At 57.4% G+C, this 17,573-nt stretch overlaps 2 protein-coding genes across 2 annotated transcripts; both read right to left on the reverse strand.

Moving 5' to 3' along the window:
• Positions 1 to 24: 24 nt before the first annotated feature.
• LOC112903820 (putative serpin-Z5) lies at positions 25 to 1,451 on the reverse strand. Its single transcript, XM_025973016.1, has 2 exons — positions 1,002 to 1,451; positions 25 to 828 (listed from the first exon to the last, which is right to left on the reverse strand). The coding sequence occupies exons 1-2, from the start codon at positions 1,449 to 1,451 to the stop codon at positions 25 to 27; spliced, it is 1,254 nt and encodes a 417-aa protein (XP_025828801.1).
• Positions 1,452 to 2,348: 897 nt separating this feature from the next.
• LOC112903821 (F-box/FBD/LRR-repeat protein At5g56420-like) lies at positions 2,349 to 5,302 on the reverse strand. Its single transcript, XM_025973017.1, has 6 exons — positions 5,198 to 5,302; positions 4,922 to 5,099; positions 4,144 to 4,887; positions 3,689 to 3,844; positions 3,388 to 3,606; positions 2,349 to 2,719 (listed from the first exon to the last, which is right to left on the reverse strand). Exons 2-5 carry the CDS (start codon positions 5,069 to 5,071, stop codon positions 3,412 to 3,414), a joined length of 1,245 nt encoding a protein of 414 aa, XP_025828802.1. The 5' UTR covers positions 5,072 to 5,099; positions 5,198 to 5,302; the 3' UTR covers positions 2,349 to 2,719; positions 3,388 to 3,411.
• Positions 5,303 to 17,573: the final 12,271 nt, after the last annotated feature.

Below are 17,573 nucleotides of genomic sequence, written 5' to 3' on the forward strand. Positions count from 1 at the left end.
AGTTTGTTGATCCTCGGATGCTGATCACTTGGTTGGATCGAGGACGTGCCCCGCGAACACGATCACCCCCGACAGCTCCTCCATGATGAAGAAGGTGAAGGGATGGTCGGCGGTGAACTCGATGACGTCTGGCGGCGGCCCGCCCCCACCACACAAAGACAGGGTGGCTGCGGTTGCCTCCGTTCCCGCCTCGTTCACCTTGACTACCGCCTTGTGCGCGACCTTGGACAGGAACGTCGGCCGCCGTGCACCGCCGGCGACGTCGTCCCCCTTGCACATGCCGCGCAGGTCGGCGACCTCCTGTGAGAACGGCAGCGAGAGACCCAGCCGGCCGAGGTCGCGCTTGAGGTCACTCCAGCTGAAGGAGATCTCGAACTTGGGCAGCTGGATGCTGACATGCTTCTCCTTCATCTCCGCCAAGATGCCGTACAGATACGCCGGCGACGCGGTGACCACGTCCACCATGGTCGAGAGGCCGTCGCGTGCGTCCGGGAGGAAGACGAACATGGAGTACCGCGTCCGTGGAGCGGCGCCGGGCTTGTAGGGGAGCTTGAGGACCTTGAACCCGTCCATGCACGCCACGTCCATAAAGGGGCGGCGGCCAGTCATGAACTCCGTCTCTGCGACGCCGCCGTCGAGGCGGTGGAACGCGCTGCGCCGTGTGTTGTCGGGGATGAACGGCGCCAGCCACGCGCCCTTATAGTAGACCGCGTTGGCGAGCACGAGGTCGGTCGTGGCGTCGACGTCGCTGGCGGAGATGACGGTGTCGATGAGGTTGTTGGTGGCCTTCTTCACCCAATCGTTGATCATCTTCACAGCTGCCTCGGGCTTCACGTGTCAAAATTTTTTAACATGCAAAATTTGGTGAACTAAGATGAATTACAGATTCACAGTGTATGAGCAAAAAGCAAAAAAAAAATAGAAAAAACTTGCTAAAAAAATACAGCCCAGAGATTCTAATGCCACACTAATTCAATATTTTCTTATCGTTTCGAGCTAACCTTGTTGGTAAAGCTGACGGTTCGCGCCTCCGACCTGTAGGACTCGGCAGCGACGTCGCGGAACGCGTCCGTGAGCCCGCCGCGGGAGGCGTCCACCCAGACGCCGCCGCCGTAGAGCACGCGCGGCCCGCCGCCGCCGGACCGGTCGGCGAGGACGCTGCCCGCGACGCGGCGGCCGAAGCCGGCGAGCGCCTCGGCCGACGGCGCGCCGAGGAAGGCGAGCAGCTGCGCCAGCGTGGCGCCGCGCGCGGCCGCGGCCGCCAGCGCCAGCGCCGCGTGCACGGACACCGGCGAGAACGCGACGTTGGCGTTGGCGTTGCTGGCGGCGGAGCCGTCGTCGTCCGCCCCCGCCCCGGGCGGAGGAGGCGCGAGGTGCTTGGCGAGGCGGAGCGCGAGGGCTGTCTGCCCGTCCCGGGCGGCCGCTTCCCCGGCGGCGGCGGTGTCATCCATGGCGGCGGTCGAAGTCGTAGGAGGCGAGGAGCCGGCCGGCTGTGCGACGTGCGCTAGTGTATATATACTGGCAGATCTCGACGAGCAGCCGCCGTTGCAGTTGCTAGAATACGGAGCGTTCCGACGTGTGCATGAACATGACCACCAAGGATGCGAATGGACGATATTGCCCTTGCCTAGACCTTAATTACCCATATGGCTGTCGCCTCGTTTCCCTTTAATAATGTGGTTAAATATAGGCACTCAATTAAATGAAAAATACTCCATTAAAGCGCTTAGTGCGCTCCAAATGCTTTGCTCCATCCAACTACAAAAATCGGCGTGGCAAACTTCAACAATTATTGTCAACAATATTGCCACTTGACCTAAAATGTTTCTAAATTGCCCACATTTACCATTATAAAGATTAAGTTAAATTACCAATAATGTTAGCTTCTAAACCATTTTTGGGGAAGTGCTCAACCCAAGTACACATCTATTTGTTACTGAGCAGGGAAATTCATTCTTTAGCAATCACGTCGTTCGAAAAAATACTACTGAGAATGGAGAGGAACAATATAATCTGTAGCAAATTGGCGAGGAACAATGAACAATTGCATTTCCAATGGGAGAGAAACAATGTAAAATGCACATGCAAGTATGCAACTACGGGACAGCTAATATCAATCAGGAGTCAGGACACAGATAGTACATAGTATGGAAATTGACGATCATCCAAGAGCGGAGAGGACGCAAACGAAAGCTTGCCGAAAAGGATTTTTTTTGGCAAAAGCTTGCCGAAAAGGTTAATGGTTACTATAACAGCCAATCTCACAGAAACAAAAGTAGACCACCATAAACTGCCAAAGTCTACACCAACGTCACCTGTACTGAAAAGCATACAGCAAAAGAACGATCTTAGAGAAGTTAGGCTACGTTCCAGAAACACCATTGCAAGTGAAGCCAAATGGCTTCAGCAAGCTAGTCATCCTGCAGATCTGCTCATGATGAGAACATGCGATAGAGGCTACAGTGCTAAGGGGAAACAAAATGGATTCAGCGAGTCATCCGGCGAATAAGCACATGAAGACAATGTGTGAGAGAGCTGCAGCGTGCTGCTAAACCAGGCGTGATAACTGTGTTGATGACATAAGATCCGAAATTCCCAGTATACACATTACATCAGTTATCCTCATGGCTGACATTTCTCAATCAATATGCATCCTGAATTGTCAAGAGACCAAAGCTCCATCCACAGCGTAACTAAATCTTCTGCTCAGAACTCAAACCTGCACAAACATGAATAGGCACATTAAGCAGCGAGAGCTAGGTGGGTTCAATTGCTCGGCAAACAACTTAAACCTGATCCAATCACTGCAAAGCTATATGAAAAATCCTAAAGTTTTCACATCTCATTTTTCACAGTAGTAGTTTTCCGAGAGTAGCTTGTAGACCGGAAGAGCGTATCAGAGTCAAAATTATATTTCAAGCAGCCGGAGAGTTTCTTAGGCGAAACATTCTACTTAGAGAACATAAAATGGACGTTTAATATGGCTTTCTTTCCTAATGGTTGAAGGCACTGTTACTTGAGGGCATGGATGTGTTGCAGTCACCTGATGTCCGATGTGCTTTGAGTTACCCTTGCTACTTTTGGTGTTTTGGACTAGTATGCAATTTTGATCGAGTCTAATTTCTGTTATTTAGTTTTCTCTCGATTTGGATCCTACTCAAATAGATGGCATGCCACCCCCACATGTCATACTCATAGTTTTGACAACTTTTAGCACGGCTGCAATCAAAACACTGCTTTTTTGGCGTTAATTTTACCACAGGCCCAATTTTGACTTGGCCACAAACCAAACATCTTTGATCTCTTATTTTGGCACTGCCCCAACTTTGACCATGGCCAGGCATTTCATTTCAGAGTAAGTACGACTACTGGCAACAGAAAACTTACTTCCAGAAGTCCAAGTGTCATGAATCAGATCCCAATCAGCTCTAGAGGATATTGGATCTTGATTTTCTCAGGAGGTAAACCATAGGAACACAAGACATCTAAGACTTTGAGAACCCGCTCATCACCTTCATCAAATTGAACTTCACTAAGGTCCTTCAATGCAAGGGGCTGCTTCCTCAGATCATAACTTGCTCCCATTTCCACCAAATTCCCATGTGTCTGTAACAACATGTATGCCAAGTTAAATCCATAATACATGCTAACTTCAAATAAACTTTTATCACATAGAGAACTCATGCACCTTAGAAAAATGAAGAATCAGCTTCTCTAGAACTGGTGAGTGCTGGAGAAAGCAGATTAACGCGCCATGGTTGGTAGTAATGCACCAGTCATCGAGTAACAAAGTTTTTAACTTGCTAAATACAGGGCATTGTGTCAAATCCTTCCTGAAAATAAACTGCAAAAGGAAAAAGGGGGTAAGAATAACTCAACATCTTGTGTGGTACAACAAACATGACGAGGAGGATGCTTTGAAGTGAATTCTGCATTCAGATATTCAGTATGTATTTAACATTCAAAACTGACTAGTGAAAGCAGAGAAAAGATGTGTACCCATGAAATGTTTTTTCCACTCTTATCTACACGGTACATATTGCCCAATGGCTATTCCAACTACAGATATAAATGCAAAGATACAAATGCAAGGATAGAATGGAAGGCAAAAATGAAATAGCTAAATGGTAACAAAAATCATACCGATGATGTTGGTTTTGTTGGTGCTGTTGCAGATATTAACTCCAGATTCGTGCAGCTTGACAAACCTTGAAGAAGCACGCAGGTATTCTTTCCATAGTTGCTATCTTGGCATCCCCAACATGACTCATCACCACAATCACCAACCTCATAACCATTTCGACAAAAATCAGAACAATTTTGAAGACTGACAACTGCCTCCTCTAGCACCGGCATGCTCTCAAGCAATGGAGTCCTTTGCGTGCAGGAATCTAACAGAAGGGAAATGAGATTTGGGGCAGATATTTGGGTACGGACATCCCCAAGGAAGCGGCATTCTGAGATTCTGAGACGCTTTAGTGATGGGGATGCGATCCTGTTGCAGCAAATGCTAGAACATTCCATCTTAAGATCCTGCAGTGACACACAGCTCGAGAAATCCACATCGTGCTCCGACATGACCAGGATAAGCTCAAGCGTTGTCAAGTGCTCGAAGGTTATAAGCCCCTTGGGAAGCAGCCAACGTTCTAGCTCGTCATCGCAGGCAACGCGGAGTTTGGCGACCTGGCAGGACAGGCTGTACCGCACCCAAAGCTCCAGGTACCGCACAGCCTCATCAAAATCACCCCCATCTTTGGTGTTGAACTCGGCCACTCGGAGAGGTGACCGTTCGCGGAGGAACAGCAAGTGGTTGACGAACCCATTCAGGGCGGTCGGGCCCCAGTACCGCCTGGCGACGTCGCGGGTGATGCGGAGCGCAGGAACACCCTTCCACAGGTCGCGCCAGCGTGGGCGAGCCAGCGTGGGCGAGGACGCACGTTCGCACGACGGCCGGCGAAGGCAGGAAGGACAGGATGTCCTGCAGGAGCCCGTCCGGGAGCGCGCCCAGGCGGTCGGAACCGCCGGCCGCAGCCTGCCTCTTGCTCCTCGCGGCCCCGCTCCCCTCAGACATTCCGTCGAGCCCGTGGCGGGCGTCCGGCCTAGGATAGCAAATAAAACACGCGCCGCTCTGAGGTGTCTCGTCGAGCCAGAGAAGGGAGTGCGAGTGAGAGAAAGGGGAGAGAGCGTTGGTACTCACTGCGCTATCGCCTCGCCGGTGTTCCTGCTGCTCGCCTCGCCGGCGCTGGCGAGGACGAGCGGGAAGGGGTCGCCGCGTGCACGGGCAGAAGAGGGGAGGGGAGAACCGAACACCGAACTGGAAGCTGGAAGACGGTTGGGGCACGGACGTGGGCCCTTAGGGGGAGAGAGAGAGGAAGACATGGGCCATCTGGGCTTGACTTCGAGGCCTGACAGGTGGTGGGCTGTTTTCCCAAAAAACGAACTTGACGACAACCACATTGGGCCCTCCCTCCATTTTTACTTTAGGGGCTTCGATGTTTGTTCATGTATGAGATGTTCTATTCTCAAAAAAAAAAAAAAATTTATGCAATGTTCTAGTTTCAAGCAAACACAATTTTATATGAATGCCAACCTAAGTACACAAATACTGCAGATGTGTCGTCCTACTGAAACATCATTATATTTCGACACTTCTAATACTTTGTCCCCATTTATAAATATATAATGTTTACAGCAAGCTAATTATTTCAAAAAATATTAAATCGAAAGAGTATATAACAACTCTATTTTATTTTATTTTTTGCAGGAGGTAGTCTCCAACACTTGTTCCAGCCCTCCGTTTTTCAATTATAGATCATCTTGATAAAGCTAAATACACAGTTTTCTATATATTTAGATATGGACGAGTTTTATCTACATTCGCATGTAGCTACTCTCACCATCGGTATTTCACCGTACGTATATCCGCATACTCATTTATCACCTTAAGTATGTTCATATACCAATTCTAAGATATTTTAAAGAGATATATGAAAAATTTTAAAAGCATCCATATTTTTAAATATATTATAATTATACTTAGTACTTGTCGGTACATACAGATAGAGGTACCTCCTGCTAGGGTGTCCAGGCCCTTGGCTTCTCATAATCCATGCTCCCCCTCGCCTCTGGGTCACGTGGCATTCGGCCTCTGGGCCTGACGGCTGGGGCCACGGTCTCCGGACCCTCCCCGAGCTCTGGGAAGCCCGGGGCCCCTGTGCACCAAGGAGAGCATGACGGCTTTCGGGTTCCCCCCGCGGCCCCGGACCCCCCAGGGGGTCCGCGGCCGCTACGTGTGATAACCAGACTATCACGGGCCAGACTCCCTCAACTGGACTTGAAGGGCCCGGACTCCCCTTCCCCCGGGAAGGGGTCCAGTGCCGCCACGTGCCGCTTGACAGAGGCTGCGGGGCTGGCCCTGCCACGTACCCGCAGCTGGAGGCTCTCCGTGGGTCACCTCCCCACCTACCAGCATTAAATGCGGTAGCTGAGGCAGGCGCGCCCAAGTCAAAAGGAGCGGCCTGCCACTGGCACGCGGGGCAGGTATGCTGACACCACGGTAAGCCTGTCTGTTTCCAAGGCGGCGCGTCGTATTAACGCGCACAGTACGCGGACTGTGTGCAGTCCCGTCACGGCGCTGCACGCGTGATGATGGCCTGTAATAGACGAGCCAAGGCGTGCGCTGTAACAGTGCGCACGCAACGGGGCAGCACCATCTCACCCCCTGACCGAAGGTCCCATCCCAACAGTGACAGCACGGCTTCACTGTTGGGTAACGCTGACGCCGGACACTGTACAAGACAAGGCTCTACATGGCCATATCCTGGCTGTAGATACGCACATCAATTTCTCGATCAAGAGGACTACGGAGAGGAGCTCGAGGAGATGACCTCCATATCTCTCGTAGAACAGCTCCTGTTGGCTGGGCCCACCTGTCGGGGTCCCGCTCAGTGTAAGCACTCCCCTTGGACTATAAAAGGGAGAGTGTACTCGTTAGAAGGGGCTAGGAGGCACACACACAAGCTTAGGCTGCTTTCCATTCAGGCTCACGCAGCCAATACAACACCAAAGTGGACGTAGGGTATTACGCTCCGGCGGCCCGAACTACTCTAAAACCCTTGCGTCTTTCCCGTGTTCATCTGTCCACCGATCGAGCGCTCCTAAGTCTCCTCCAAACCCATCCTTAACTAGGATTAGGCGGGTGCTTTCCGCCACCCGGCTGGAGAATACCTCCAACATTTGGCGCGCCAGGTAGGGGTCTTAGGTTTGGTTTGCGCTCGGTCGACCTTCACGACCTCAATGGCGCAGGAAAATGGTCACCATGACCTCCTGATCGGTGAAGAAGTGGCGTCGACGGCGCCACACGCCTCGCGCCATCCCGCCTCCAGAGTGGCTCCGCGTGCTGCTCCACTGTGTGCAGCAGAGCGGGCCTCAGTGGCCCAATCGGTGCTCCCACCGAGCGGGCCCCTCATGGCAGCCAGGGAGTTGCTCCGCAACCCCCATGGTGAGGCAGCGTCGCCAGACGCGCACAGACAATGGCGTGACGACGTCGACCGCCTCCTCAACCTGGCACAGGCTTCCCCAGGCTCAGCTGGGGGGTCTGTGTCCAGGCAGCGCCGTCGCCAGGGCGGCGCATCCGGTTCTGTGCACTCACCATCAGTGAGGAGTGCACGGACCGAGGATCTCCGGGCGGAGCTCAACCGCAGGCATGCGGGAGAGGATGCCAGGATCTCCATCGAGCGAGCACGTAACCGACGGCTCAACATGGAGGGTCGGAACCTTGCGCCTGAGCTCGATGCGGCTGCGGCCAGGCCGCAAGGACTCACCCAGGCGCCGATGTCGGGCGTGGGCTGCGCAGCACTCGCAGACCACCTTCGCGCGGTCGCCTGGCCGTCCAAGTTTCGGCCTCACCTGCCGGAAAAATATGACGGGTCCTCCAACCCGTCAGAGTTCCTGCAGGTCTACATCACCGCCATCACGGCGGCTGGAGGTAACGAAGCTGTCATGGCAAGTTACTTTCATGTAGCCTTGACCGGACCAGCCCGGACCTGGCTCATGAACCTTACCCCGGGATCCATCCAGTCCTGGGGAGAGCTCTGCGCACAGTTCACTGCGAACTTTGCCAGCGCGTACCAGCAGCATGGTGTGGAGGCCCACCTCCACGCCGTGAGGCAACAACCCGGGGAAACCCTCCGGACCTTCATCTCCCGCTTCACCAAGGTACGTGGAACTATCCCACGTATCTCCGATGCATCTATCATCACGGCCTTCCGACAGGGAGTCCGGGACGAGAAGATGCTAGAGAAGCTGGCGACCCACCAAGTGGAAGCCATCACCACCCTGTTCGCTCTGGCGGACAAGTGCGCCCGGGCTGCAGAAGGCCGTGCATGGCACACTGCAACCCAGGCAGGTCCCGCTCAGACGAGTGGACCCAGTGTCGCTGCCCCCGGCAGCGGCAAGAAGAAGAACAAGAAGAACCGTGGCTTTGACAAGTCACGGATTGGGGGTCCGGCCGTTGCAGCTGCAACGACTGGGGGCCAGAACTCCCGTGGCAAGCGCCCGTGACAGCAGCGCACCGACCCCGGGTCGTGCCCTGTTCATCCGGGGGCTCGCCACAGCGCCACCGAGTGCCGCGAGATCCAGAAGCTCGCGGAGCGCTTCAGCAAGAGGCGAGACCAAGCCTCCAAGGAAGGCTCCTCCCCTCCGCGGCGGTCCGGCAAGGAGAAAGCCTCTGATGCCGACGCAGCTGCGACTGAGAGGGAGTTGGGGTATCAAACCCCCAATAAAGACCTCAAGGGACTTTTCCAGCAGTCCGATTCCGAGTCCGGCGGGGACGAGCGCCGCAAGAAGCTGTACGTTATGTACGGTGGCAGTTCGGAGCTCGTCTCCCGGCGGGACGTCAAGGCCCTTCGCCGAGAGGTCCTCTCGGTGAAACCAGGGGTGCCGAGGGCGGCGCCCCACCAGCGGTGGAAGGGCACCACCATCTCCTTCGGGCCGTCCGATTGCCCAGAGAACATGGCGGGCGCAGGAGTGCTGCCGCTCATCACGGCACCCACCATCGCCAATGTTCGCCTTCACCATGTGCTGATCGACGGAGGCGCCGGCCTCAGCGTCATCAGCTATGCAGCGTTCAAGCACCTGCAGATTCCGGAGTCCAAGCTGGCTCCATCACGCCCATTCTCGGGAGTGGGCCCGGATCCCGTGTACCCGGTGGGGACCATCACCTTACCGGTTACATTCGGGACGGAGGACAATTTCCGTACCGAGAACGTGCAGTTCGAGGTTGCGGAAGTTAACCTCCCCTTCAACGCCATCATCGGCAGACCGGCCCTGTACCGGTTCATGGCCGTCGCCCACTACGGGTACCTGGTCCTGAAGATGCCTTCTCCGGCAGGCGTCCTCACCATCCAGAGCGATCGGGCCGCTGCTGTTGTGGCAGTCGAAAAGCTCCATGCGCTGGCCACCGGGCTTACCCCTGCAGCTGGCGCCCAGGGGTCCGACCCCTCGACCTCACGTGCCAAGGCCCTGGCCAAGGCACCGAAGGTCCGTCCGTTCGACACGGACGATGTTCCCGTGAAGACCGTCCAGGTCGGAGCGGAGACCTCCCAGACCACCCGCATCGGTGGCAACCTGGGAGAGAAATAGGAAAGCGCGCTCATCGCCTTCCTCCAGGCAAATGTCGACGTGTTCGCCTGGGAACCGTCGCAGATGCCCGGGATCCCTAGGGAGGTGATTGAGCATCATCTGAAGATCCACCCCAACGCCAGGCCGGTCCGGCAGAAGCCACGCAAGCAGTCCATTGAGCGGCAAAACTTCATCCGTGAAGAGGTTCGCAAGTTGCTGCAGGCTGGTTTCATCGAGGAGGTCTACCATCCCGTATGGTTGGCCAACCCGGTCGTGGTCCCAAAGGCCAACGGGAAGCTTCGGATGTGCATCGACTACACCAATCTTAATAAGGCATGTCCAAAAGACCCTTATCCACTCCCGCTATAGATCAGATTGTAGACTCCACCTCCGGGTGTGATTTGCTGTCCTTCATAGATGCCTATTCTGGTTTCCACCAAATCAAAATGGCTAGTGATGATAGGAAGCATACAGCTTTTGTAATAGTGGATGGTCTTTATTGCTATATAGTGATGCCTTATGGATTGCTTAATGCTCTACCCACCTTTGCTCGAGCAATGAACATCACTCTAGGTGATTTGGTTAGAGATATAGTCGAGGTGTATGTTGATGACATCGTTGTCAAGACTAGAGAGTCGAGCTCCCTATTGGAAAATCTAGCTCAAGTCTTCGACAAGTTACGGGCGACCTCCACCAAGCTTAACCCCGAGAAGTGCGTCTTTGGCGTATCGGCGGGAAAGCTCCTTGGTTTCCTAGTCTCCCACCGGGGGATCGAAGCCAACCCGGATAAGGTCCGGGCGATTGAAGCAATGAGGCCCCCTGCGCGCCTCAAGGATGTACAGAGGTTAACAGGGTCCCTTGCAGCCCTCAGCCGCTTCATCTCGAGGCTGGCGGAGAGGGCGCTTCCCTTCTTCAAATTGATGAGGGGGTCCGGCCCATTTGCATGGACCGAAGAGGCAGAACATGCCTTCCAAGAGATGAAGCAGTACCTTACCTCCTTGCCGGTCCTCGTCGCACCGGACCCAGGTGAGACACTGTTTCTTTATCTTGCAGCAACGGCCGAAGTGATCAGCATGGTGCTGGTCACCGAAAGGTCCGAAGTTCTCCCGCAGGGGGCCTCCGTGGACCCTCCCGCAGGAAAAGGAGGTCCGACCTCCATCACTCCAGCAACCGGCCCTACTTCGGAGGGTCCGGCCGGGTCCCGACCCGAACAAGCGCCAAGCAGCCTGGGGGCCGACGGGTACCCAGCTGAAGCCGAAGGGTCTAACCCACCTGGCAGAGTCAGGACCATCCAGAAGCCGGTCTACTATGTCAGTGAGGTCCTTCACGAGGCAAAGGCCAGGTATCCTGAGACGCATAAGCTCCTTTATGCTATACTTGTTGCATCCAGGAAGCTCCGCCACTACTTTCAGGCCCACAAGGTCGTGGTGGTGACCGCCTACCCATTGAGGGCCATCCTCCACAACTCCAACGCCACAGGCAACATCGCCAAGTGGGCGGCAGAGCTCGCTGGGTTCCAGCTCGACTTCCAGCCGCGTCACGCCATCAAGAGCCAGATCCTTACTGACTTCATCGCGGAATGGACGCCGGCACCAAGCGCCTCCGGGGGTCCGCACCAGGGGACGGACCCCCCACGTCTGGAGGTCAGGGCTCCGGTCTTCACCGGACCTCACTGGACCCTCTACTTTGACGGGTCCGCCCGCAGCAAGAGGGCCGGGGCTGGCGTGGTCCTCATCGGCCCACGTGGCGAGCAGTTAAAGTATATGGTGCACCTTGATTTTGAGGCCACCAACAACATGGCGGAGTATGAGGCCTTAATCTTCGGGCTCACGGTGGCTCTGTCCATGGGGGTCCGGGAGCTCCTAGTCAAAGGGGACTCCCAACTCATCATCAGACAAGTCCGGGGGGAGTGTTGCTGCAACAACCCCCAGCTCGCAGCCTACCTCATTCATGTGAAGAGGCTGGAAAAGGACTTCGATGTGCTGGAACTGCAACATGTTCCACGCGAAGGCAACACAGCAGCTGATGCGCTCTCCGCGAGTGCATCGACTCAGGCACCCGTGCCTGAGGGCGTCTTCCTGAGACGTCTGCTGAAGCCTTCCGCCCAGTCTGCCGACCTGGGTGAAGGAGGTCGGACTAGCACCTCGAAGCTAGCGGTCCCGGCGGCAATCCATCCGTGGTGCCCGCCAAGGGTTGTGTGCTCCCTTGCGGGTCCCGGAGACCTCAGGGAGCTACGCCCAGTTTCTCAGGAAAGTCCTGATGCATGGATCTCTAAGGTCCGGGACTACCTGAAAGATAATTACCTTCCTGAAGATCAAGCATCTGCTGAGCGCATTGTCCGGATGGCTAAGCGATACACGGTGGTAGAAGGGGATCTCTACCGCCGTGGCGCCAATGGCGTCCTCATGCGGTGCATCACCCAGGAAGAGGGCCACGACTTGCTTGCGGAGATCCATGGAGGCGAGTGGGGAAGTCATTCTTCATCCCGCACGCTGGTTGGTAAAGCTTTCCGGCATGGCTTTTACTGGCCGACAGCACTCCAGGATGCAGCTAAGTTGGTAAGGTCCTGCAAAGCGTGCCAGTTCCATTCAAGGCAGATACACACTCCAGCTCAGGCGCTGCAGATGATTCCTCCCTCTTGGCCCTTTGCCGTGTGGGGGTTGGATATTTTGGGACCTTTCCCTAGGGCCGTAGACGGGTACCGGTACCTCTATGTTGCCATTGACAAATTCACTAAGTGGCCGGAGGCAACCCCAGTGGTCAACATCACCAAGGCGTCGGCAACTGCTTTCCTCAGGTCAATCGTGTGCCGGTTCGGGGTCCCGAACCGGGTCATTACTGACAATGGGACTCAGTTCACGAGCCAGTACTTCCAGGAGTACTGTGAGGATATGGGCATCCAGCTCTGTTTCGCCTCTGTGGCGCATCCCAGGAGCAATGGCCAAGTTGAGCGGGCCAATGCCGAAATCCTCAGAGGGCTCAAGATCCGAACCTACTGTGACCTTGAGAAGCATGGCGCAAGGTGGATTGAAGAGCTTCCAAGTGTGTTATGGGGGAACCGGACCACGCCCAGCCGGGCAACAGGGGAAACCCCTTTCTTCTTGGTTTACGGGGCCGAAGCGTGCCTTCCCCCGGAGATCACCATGGGCTCTCTGCGAGTCCGATCTTTTGATGAGGAAATGCAGGAACAGGAGCGTCGCCAAGATGTGGACCTCGTCGACGAGCGCAGATGGCGAGCAACAGTCCGAAACGCACGGTACAACCAAGCGCTCCGGCGCTACCACCAACGGTTCGTGCGTAGTAGGGAGCTCCGGGTCGGGGACCTAGTCCTAAGGCGGATCCTGAACCGAGAGGGCATGCACAAGCTCTCCCCCAGCTGGGAGGGGCCCTTCAGGGTGACAAAGGTGTGCCGACCCGGATCTGTTCGTTTGGCTGCGGAGGATGGAATGCAACTGCCCAATCCATGGAACATTGAGCACCTCCGTAAGTTCTATCCCTAAGGACCCGATTGAGTGGGAATTTTCCCTTTGTAATTGGTAGCATCACCGTGCGGACCAGGGCGGTCGAGGTCCGCCCTCGTAAACCCGGCCCCTGGCATACGTCACACAACTCTTCTGTACCAATTCATTAAGTGAAAATTTGTTCTCAAATGCGTCCTTGAAGTCTATGCGATTCTATATTTTTTCGCTTCGAGTTACGCTAACCCCTCGCATGCTTTCCGCGTCTGTGTCATGCCCAAGGCTCTTCTTAAATTTCTATGCTATGTCTCTGCCCGAGACCTCTGTTTCACAGGAAAAAAGGAACCGGACCCCTGAGAACTGGCTTCAGGGAGACGCGCTCGCCCTTTGCTGGGGTCCAGGGCTGTGTAGCCGCTTAGCCTGGTTCCGTACCCTAAGCCTACACGCCCTGCCCTCCTAGGGTGAGCGCCGTTGTACCTCGAACCATGTACCCGGGGGCCGGGACCCCTTTTAGCCCCCGAACATAGGTCCTCGAGCTTTCACTCGCTACGCAACTTAGGAGGCCTTCGCTGGCCCAACCGGGAACCTGTGGGGACGTCTACTAAACGTCGATCCTAAGTCATGTGCAGGACCTCGGTTCTATGGCAGCTAGTCCCGACCTATCGCGACTACCTCCCAGGGGGCCACGGGACCTCGGTGTGCCCAGAAGCACTTTGCAGATCGACAACCAAGAAAACAGCTAAGTTTTTCGCAAAATGTGCACAACATTATAAAGTTATCTTACAATAGCAAAAGTTATATTACAAAAGAAGTGATAAAAAGATACTAGCACTACTGCTCTGGTGGGTCCGGAGGCACTCCCACTCTCTGCAGGTTCGGGACGTCGCCGGAGGCGAGACGCGACCATGTCCACCACCTCCTGGACCCCTTCTCGCGCGGCGGCCGCTGTCGTCCGGAGGGGTCCGACCAGGACGGGAATCAGCTGGACGGCTGGATCATGGCTCCGGAAGCTGGTGAGGATGTACTCCGCCATCTCCCGAGCAACTACCCGCCCCTCTGTCTCCAGGAGGTCCTGTATGCCGGCCTCTGCATCCCGTAGCCGCCTGGCGGTGGAGTCCAGCAGCTGGAGTGCGGCGCCATCTTGTTAATTGGTTGATGCCGGCGCGCTGCTCTGCCAGGAGCCCCTCCACCTTGGCCTCCCTCTCCTGGAGCGCTGCCTCACGTTCTCGGAGCCTCCGGTTCCCGGCTGCCAGCTCCTCCTCCACGGCCTCTTCCCGCTTCTGGAGCTCCTGCAGCCGGGCCACCTCCTCTGCTTCTTGGGCGGCCAGCTCTTCTTCTTTCTTTGCTGTCGCCGCCACCAAATCTGCGAGGGTGGCCTTTTCCGCCTCGACTGCTGCTGACGCCTTCCTGGCCTGGGCCGCCAGCTCCCGGGCGACCCGCTCCTTGTCTGCTAACGCCACCTTCATCTCCTCCACGGCGATCAGCCCCTCAAGGGCTTCCGTTTCCCGCCGCCTGGCCGCCTTCTCCCGCTGGAGCGCCGCCGCCTCTCGGACGCGAGCTTGCTCCAGCTCCTCCTGCAGAAGCTCGCGCCCATGCACGAGCTTGGCGCGCTCCTCGGTGTAGCGGGCAGAGGCGGAGTTGATGCGGTCACCCAGGCGAACCTCCCAGTCGGAGAGTCGGTGGCGTTCTGCTTCCAGCTTCTCCCACTCCCGGCGCATGCCAGCCTCTAGCTCCTGCTGAGCTTGGTGGCACTTGGCTATGAGCCGGGGGAGTAGGACCTCCGCTGTGCTTGGGAGGAGGCGCCTCCCTAGCACCACCTCCGGTTCCTCCTCCTCTGCTGGTGGGGGGACACTGCTGCCAACTTCGGCGACCCCTGGTGCCGCCCCCTCCGCCTCTTCCGCTACCTCCGGTGCCGCCACCTCTGCTGCCTCCGGCGCTGCAGCCTTTGCCGTGGCAGCAGCCCCCTCAGCCGCCGGCTCGGCTGGTGAGGGCCCGGCCCCGTCGCCTGAAGCTGCGGCTGCTGCCTCCATTGCAGCAGCGGCCTTGGTGGCCTCCTCCTGGGGGGCAGCTTCGGGTCGTGGCGGGGTGGAGGCATCAGGCTCCGGGCCCATGGGTCCGGTAGCTTCTGGAGCTGCTTCGGGCGGGGGACCTGCTGTGGACGGCGCTGAGGGTCCCGACGCTGGCTGGGGGCCGGTCCCCCCAGTTGGTACGTCTGAAGATTGCGGCCTGCCGTATCACCTATATGGTTAGGGACCAGCAACCAAGAAAGGAAATGAAAAACCTTGACAAAACTACTTACGGGAAGTCGCACCACTCCCATCTGCCCCGGGCGGCTGGGGGGACCTTCCTCCCTGCCGAGGACCCCCCAGACCTTTGGGGGGCATCCCCGGCCTTTGAGCCTCCTGGCGGCGGCTGTGGCCTAAACTCGGACGGTGGTGGTGGTGGCGATGGAGTCTGTTGTCCCGGGGGAGGCCGGTGTTGCGGTGGAGGAGGTGCAGCCCCGCTCTGCTCCTCCGCCCCCGCGGTCTTCTGGCGTTTGGGCGCCGGCTCCCCGACCAAGGAGCCATCACCTCGCTGGAGCCTCCGGGATTTGCTCCCTTCGGGTTGGCTGCTCCGAGCCGGTGCTGGCCCCAGGGCCTCACCGCGTCCTTCTGCTGGGGCAGCCCCAGCGTTGCCCTTCTGCCAGTGCTCTGGCACCGGCGCCTTCTCCTTCCCTTTCCCGCTGGGGACCGGACCTCTGGGTCCCGGCCCCCCGGGACCTTCGTCGGCGTGTTGCTGACGGTCCGGTGTGCCACCGGGGATCTGGAGCCCGCGGTTGGGATCGCCCCCCAGTTGCCGGACCGCCAGGCCGCCCTCGTCCAGGGTTGGCATCGACGCCAGGACTGATGACCACAGTGCCTAGTCCTCGCACAGGGCCTTCACCCCGCTCGGGAGGACCAGGGACTCTGGAACGAACGCCTCGCCGGTCATCGCCCGGATCGCCGCCTCCAGCTCCGCCCTGGTGAAGTCGCCGCCGGGCCCGCGCGCGATCCTGCAGCAGTCGTTTAGCCCCGTGTACACGTAGGCCATCCGGGACCGCTGCTGCAGGGGGGCGATTCGCCGCTTCAGGAAGTCGCCCAGCACCATCATGGAAGTCAGGCCGCTTCTAGCCAGCTTCTTGATCCGGCTCAGTACCGGGTCGAGCTCCACCGGTATTGTAGGCCTGGCCTTCCACGTGCTCCGATCGCTCTGGGGACCCTCTGCCGGCAGTTCCAGGCGGTCGTGGGGGTCGGTTACCGCGATGACCCAGCCTTCACGCCAGTCCTCCCACTTGGAGCTGGAGAAGGCGGCGATGTAGGCGCCCGCCATCCCGTGCCGGAGCTGGAAATAATAAGCGCCAATCTCGCCGCGCTTCTTCCCGGTCCCAACCAGGCAGTAGAAATGTTTGAAGATGGTGGTGCAGGGGCGCACCTCTACGAACATCTCCATGAAGTGGGCGAAGACCGCCGCGAGGAGAACGGAGTGGGGGGTGAGATGATGAAGTTGGAGGCCAAACTCCTCCAGGAGCAGGAGGAAGAAGGAGGAGATCGGAGGAACCAACCCGCACATAATGTACGAATTGAAGAGAACGAACTCCCCCGCGGCAAGGTCGCGGAGGGGAATCTCGCCGGCCCTGACCTTCCCGGCGTTCGCCGGCGCGGTCCACCCCAGAAGGCGCCGCACCGCGTCCAACTGTTCCTGGCTCTGGAAGCGGCGCGGGAAAGGAAGCGAAGCCATGGTGATTATTGGGGTGGATTGCGAAGGAGCAAGGAAGAAGGAGGAGCCGGGCGCAAGGAAGCCGATCGCGAGAAGGGATGCGGAGACGAAGGGGCGCTACAACGACTGTTGTTGGCAAGTGCGGAAAGGTAGCCGTTCCCTTCGGCGCATACCTTTTATGCAAAAGGCTGCTCCCACCTTAGCGTTCCGCGGCGACCGAGGAGAAGTCGAGCGGTCGCCAGCGCCGCCTTCCCCTTCCCTCACACTCTATGACCAGTGGGCTCAGGCCCACCAGTCATTGGCGTGGGTGCTGGAGGGTCGTGGGAAGGGCGGAATCCGAACCGCCCGAGCCGCGCGACGGGCTCGAATAAGACAAGAATCTGAACCGTCTGACGCGCACGGTGCGCGCGGAGGACGGGCCCCTCGGGGATCCCGCTACGGGCGAAAGGACATCCATGCCCTTGCCCGGCGGGAACAAGCTGTCCACCCGGCGCGATACTGGGATTTTGGCCCCACCTGCGGGTTCATCCCTCTCCCAAGGTGGGCCCGGGGGCCTCTATCGGTACATACAGATAGGGGTACCTCCTGCTAGGGTGTCCAGGCCCTTGGCTTCTCATAATCCATGCTCCCCCTCGCCTCTGGGTCACGTGGCATACGGCTCTGGGCCTGACGGCTGGGGCTACGGTCTCCGGACCCTCCCCGAGCTCTGGGAAGCCCGGGGCCCCTGTGCACCAAGGAGAGCAGGACGGCTTTCAGGTT

Source organism: Panicum hallii, chromosome 8, assembly GCF_002211085.1.
Source record: "Panicum hallii strain FIL2 chromosome 8, PHallii_v3.1, whole genome shotgun sequence".
Lineage (NCBI taxonomy): Eukaryota > Viridiplantae > Streptophyta > Magnoliopsida > Poales > Poaceae > Panicum > Panicum hallii.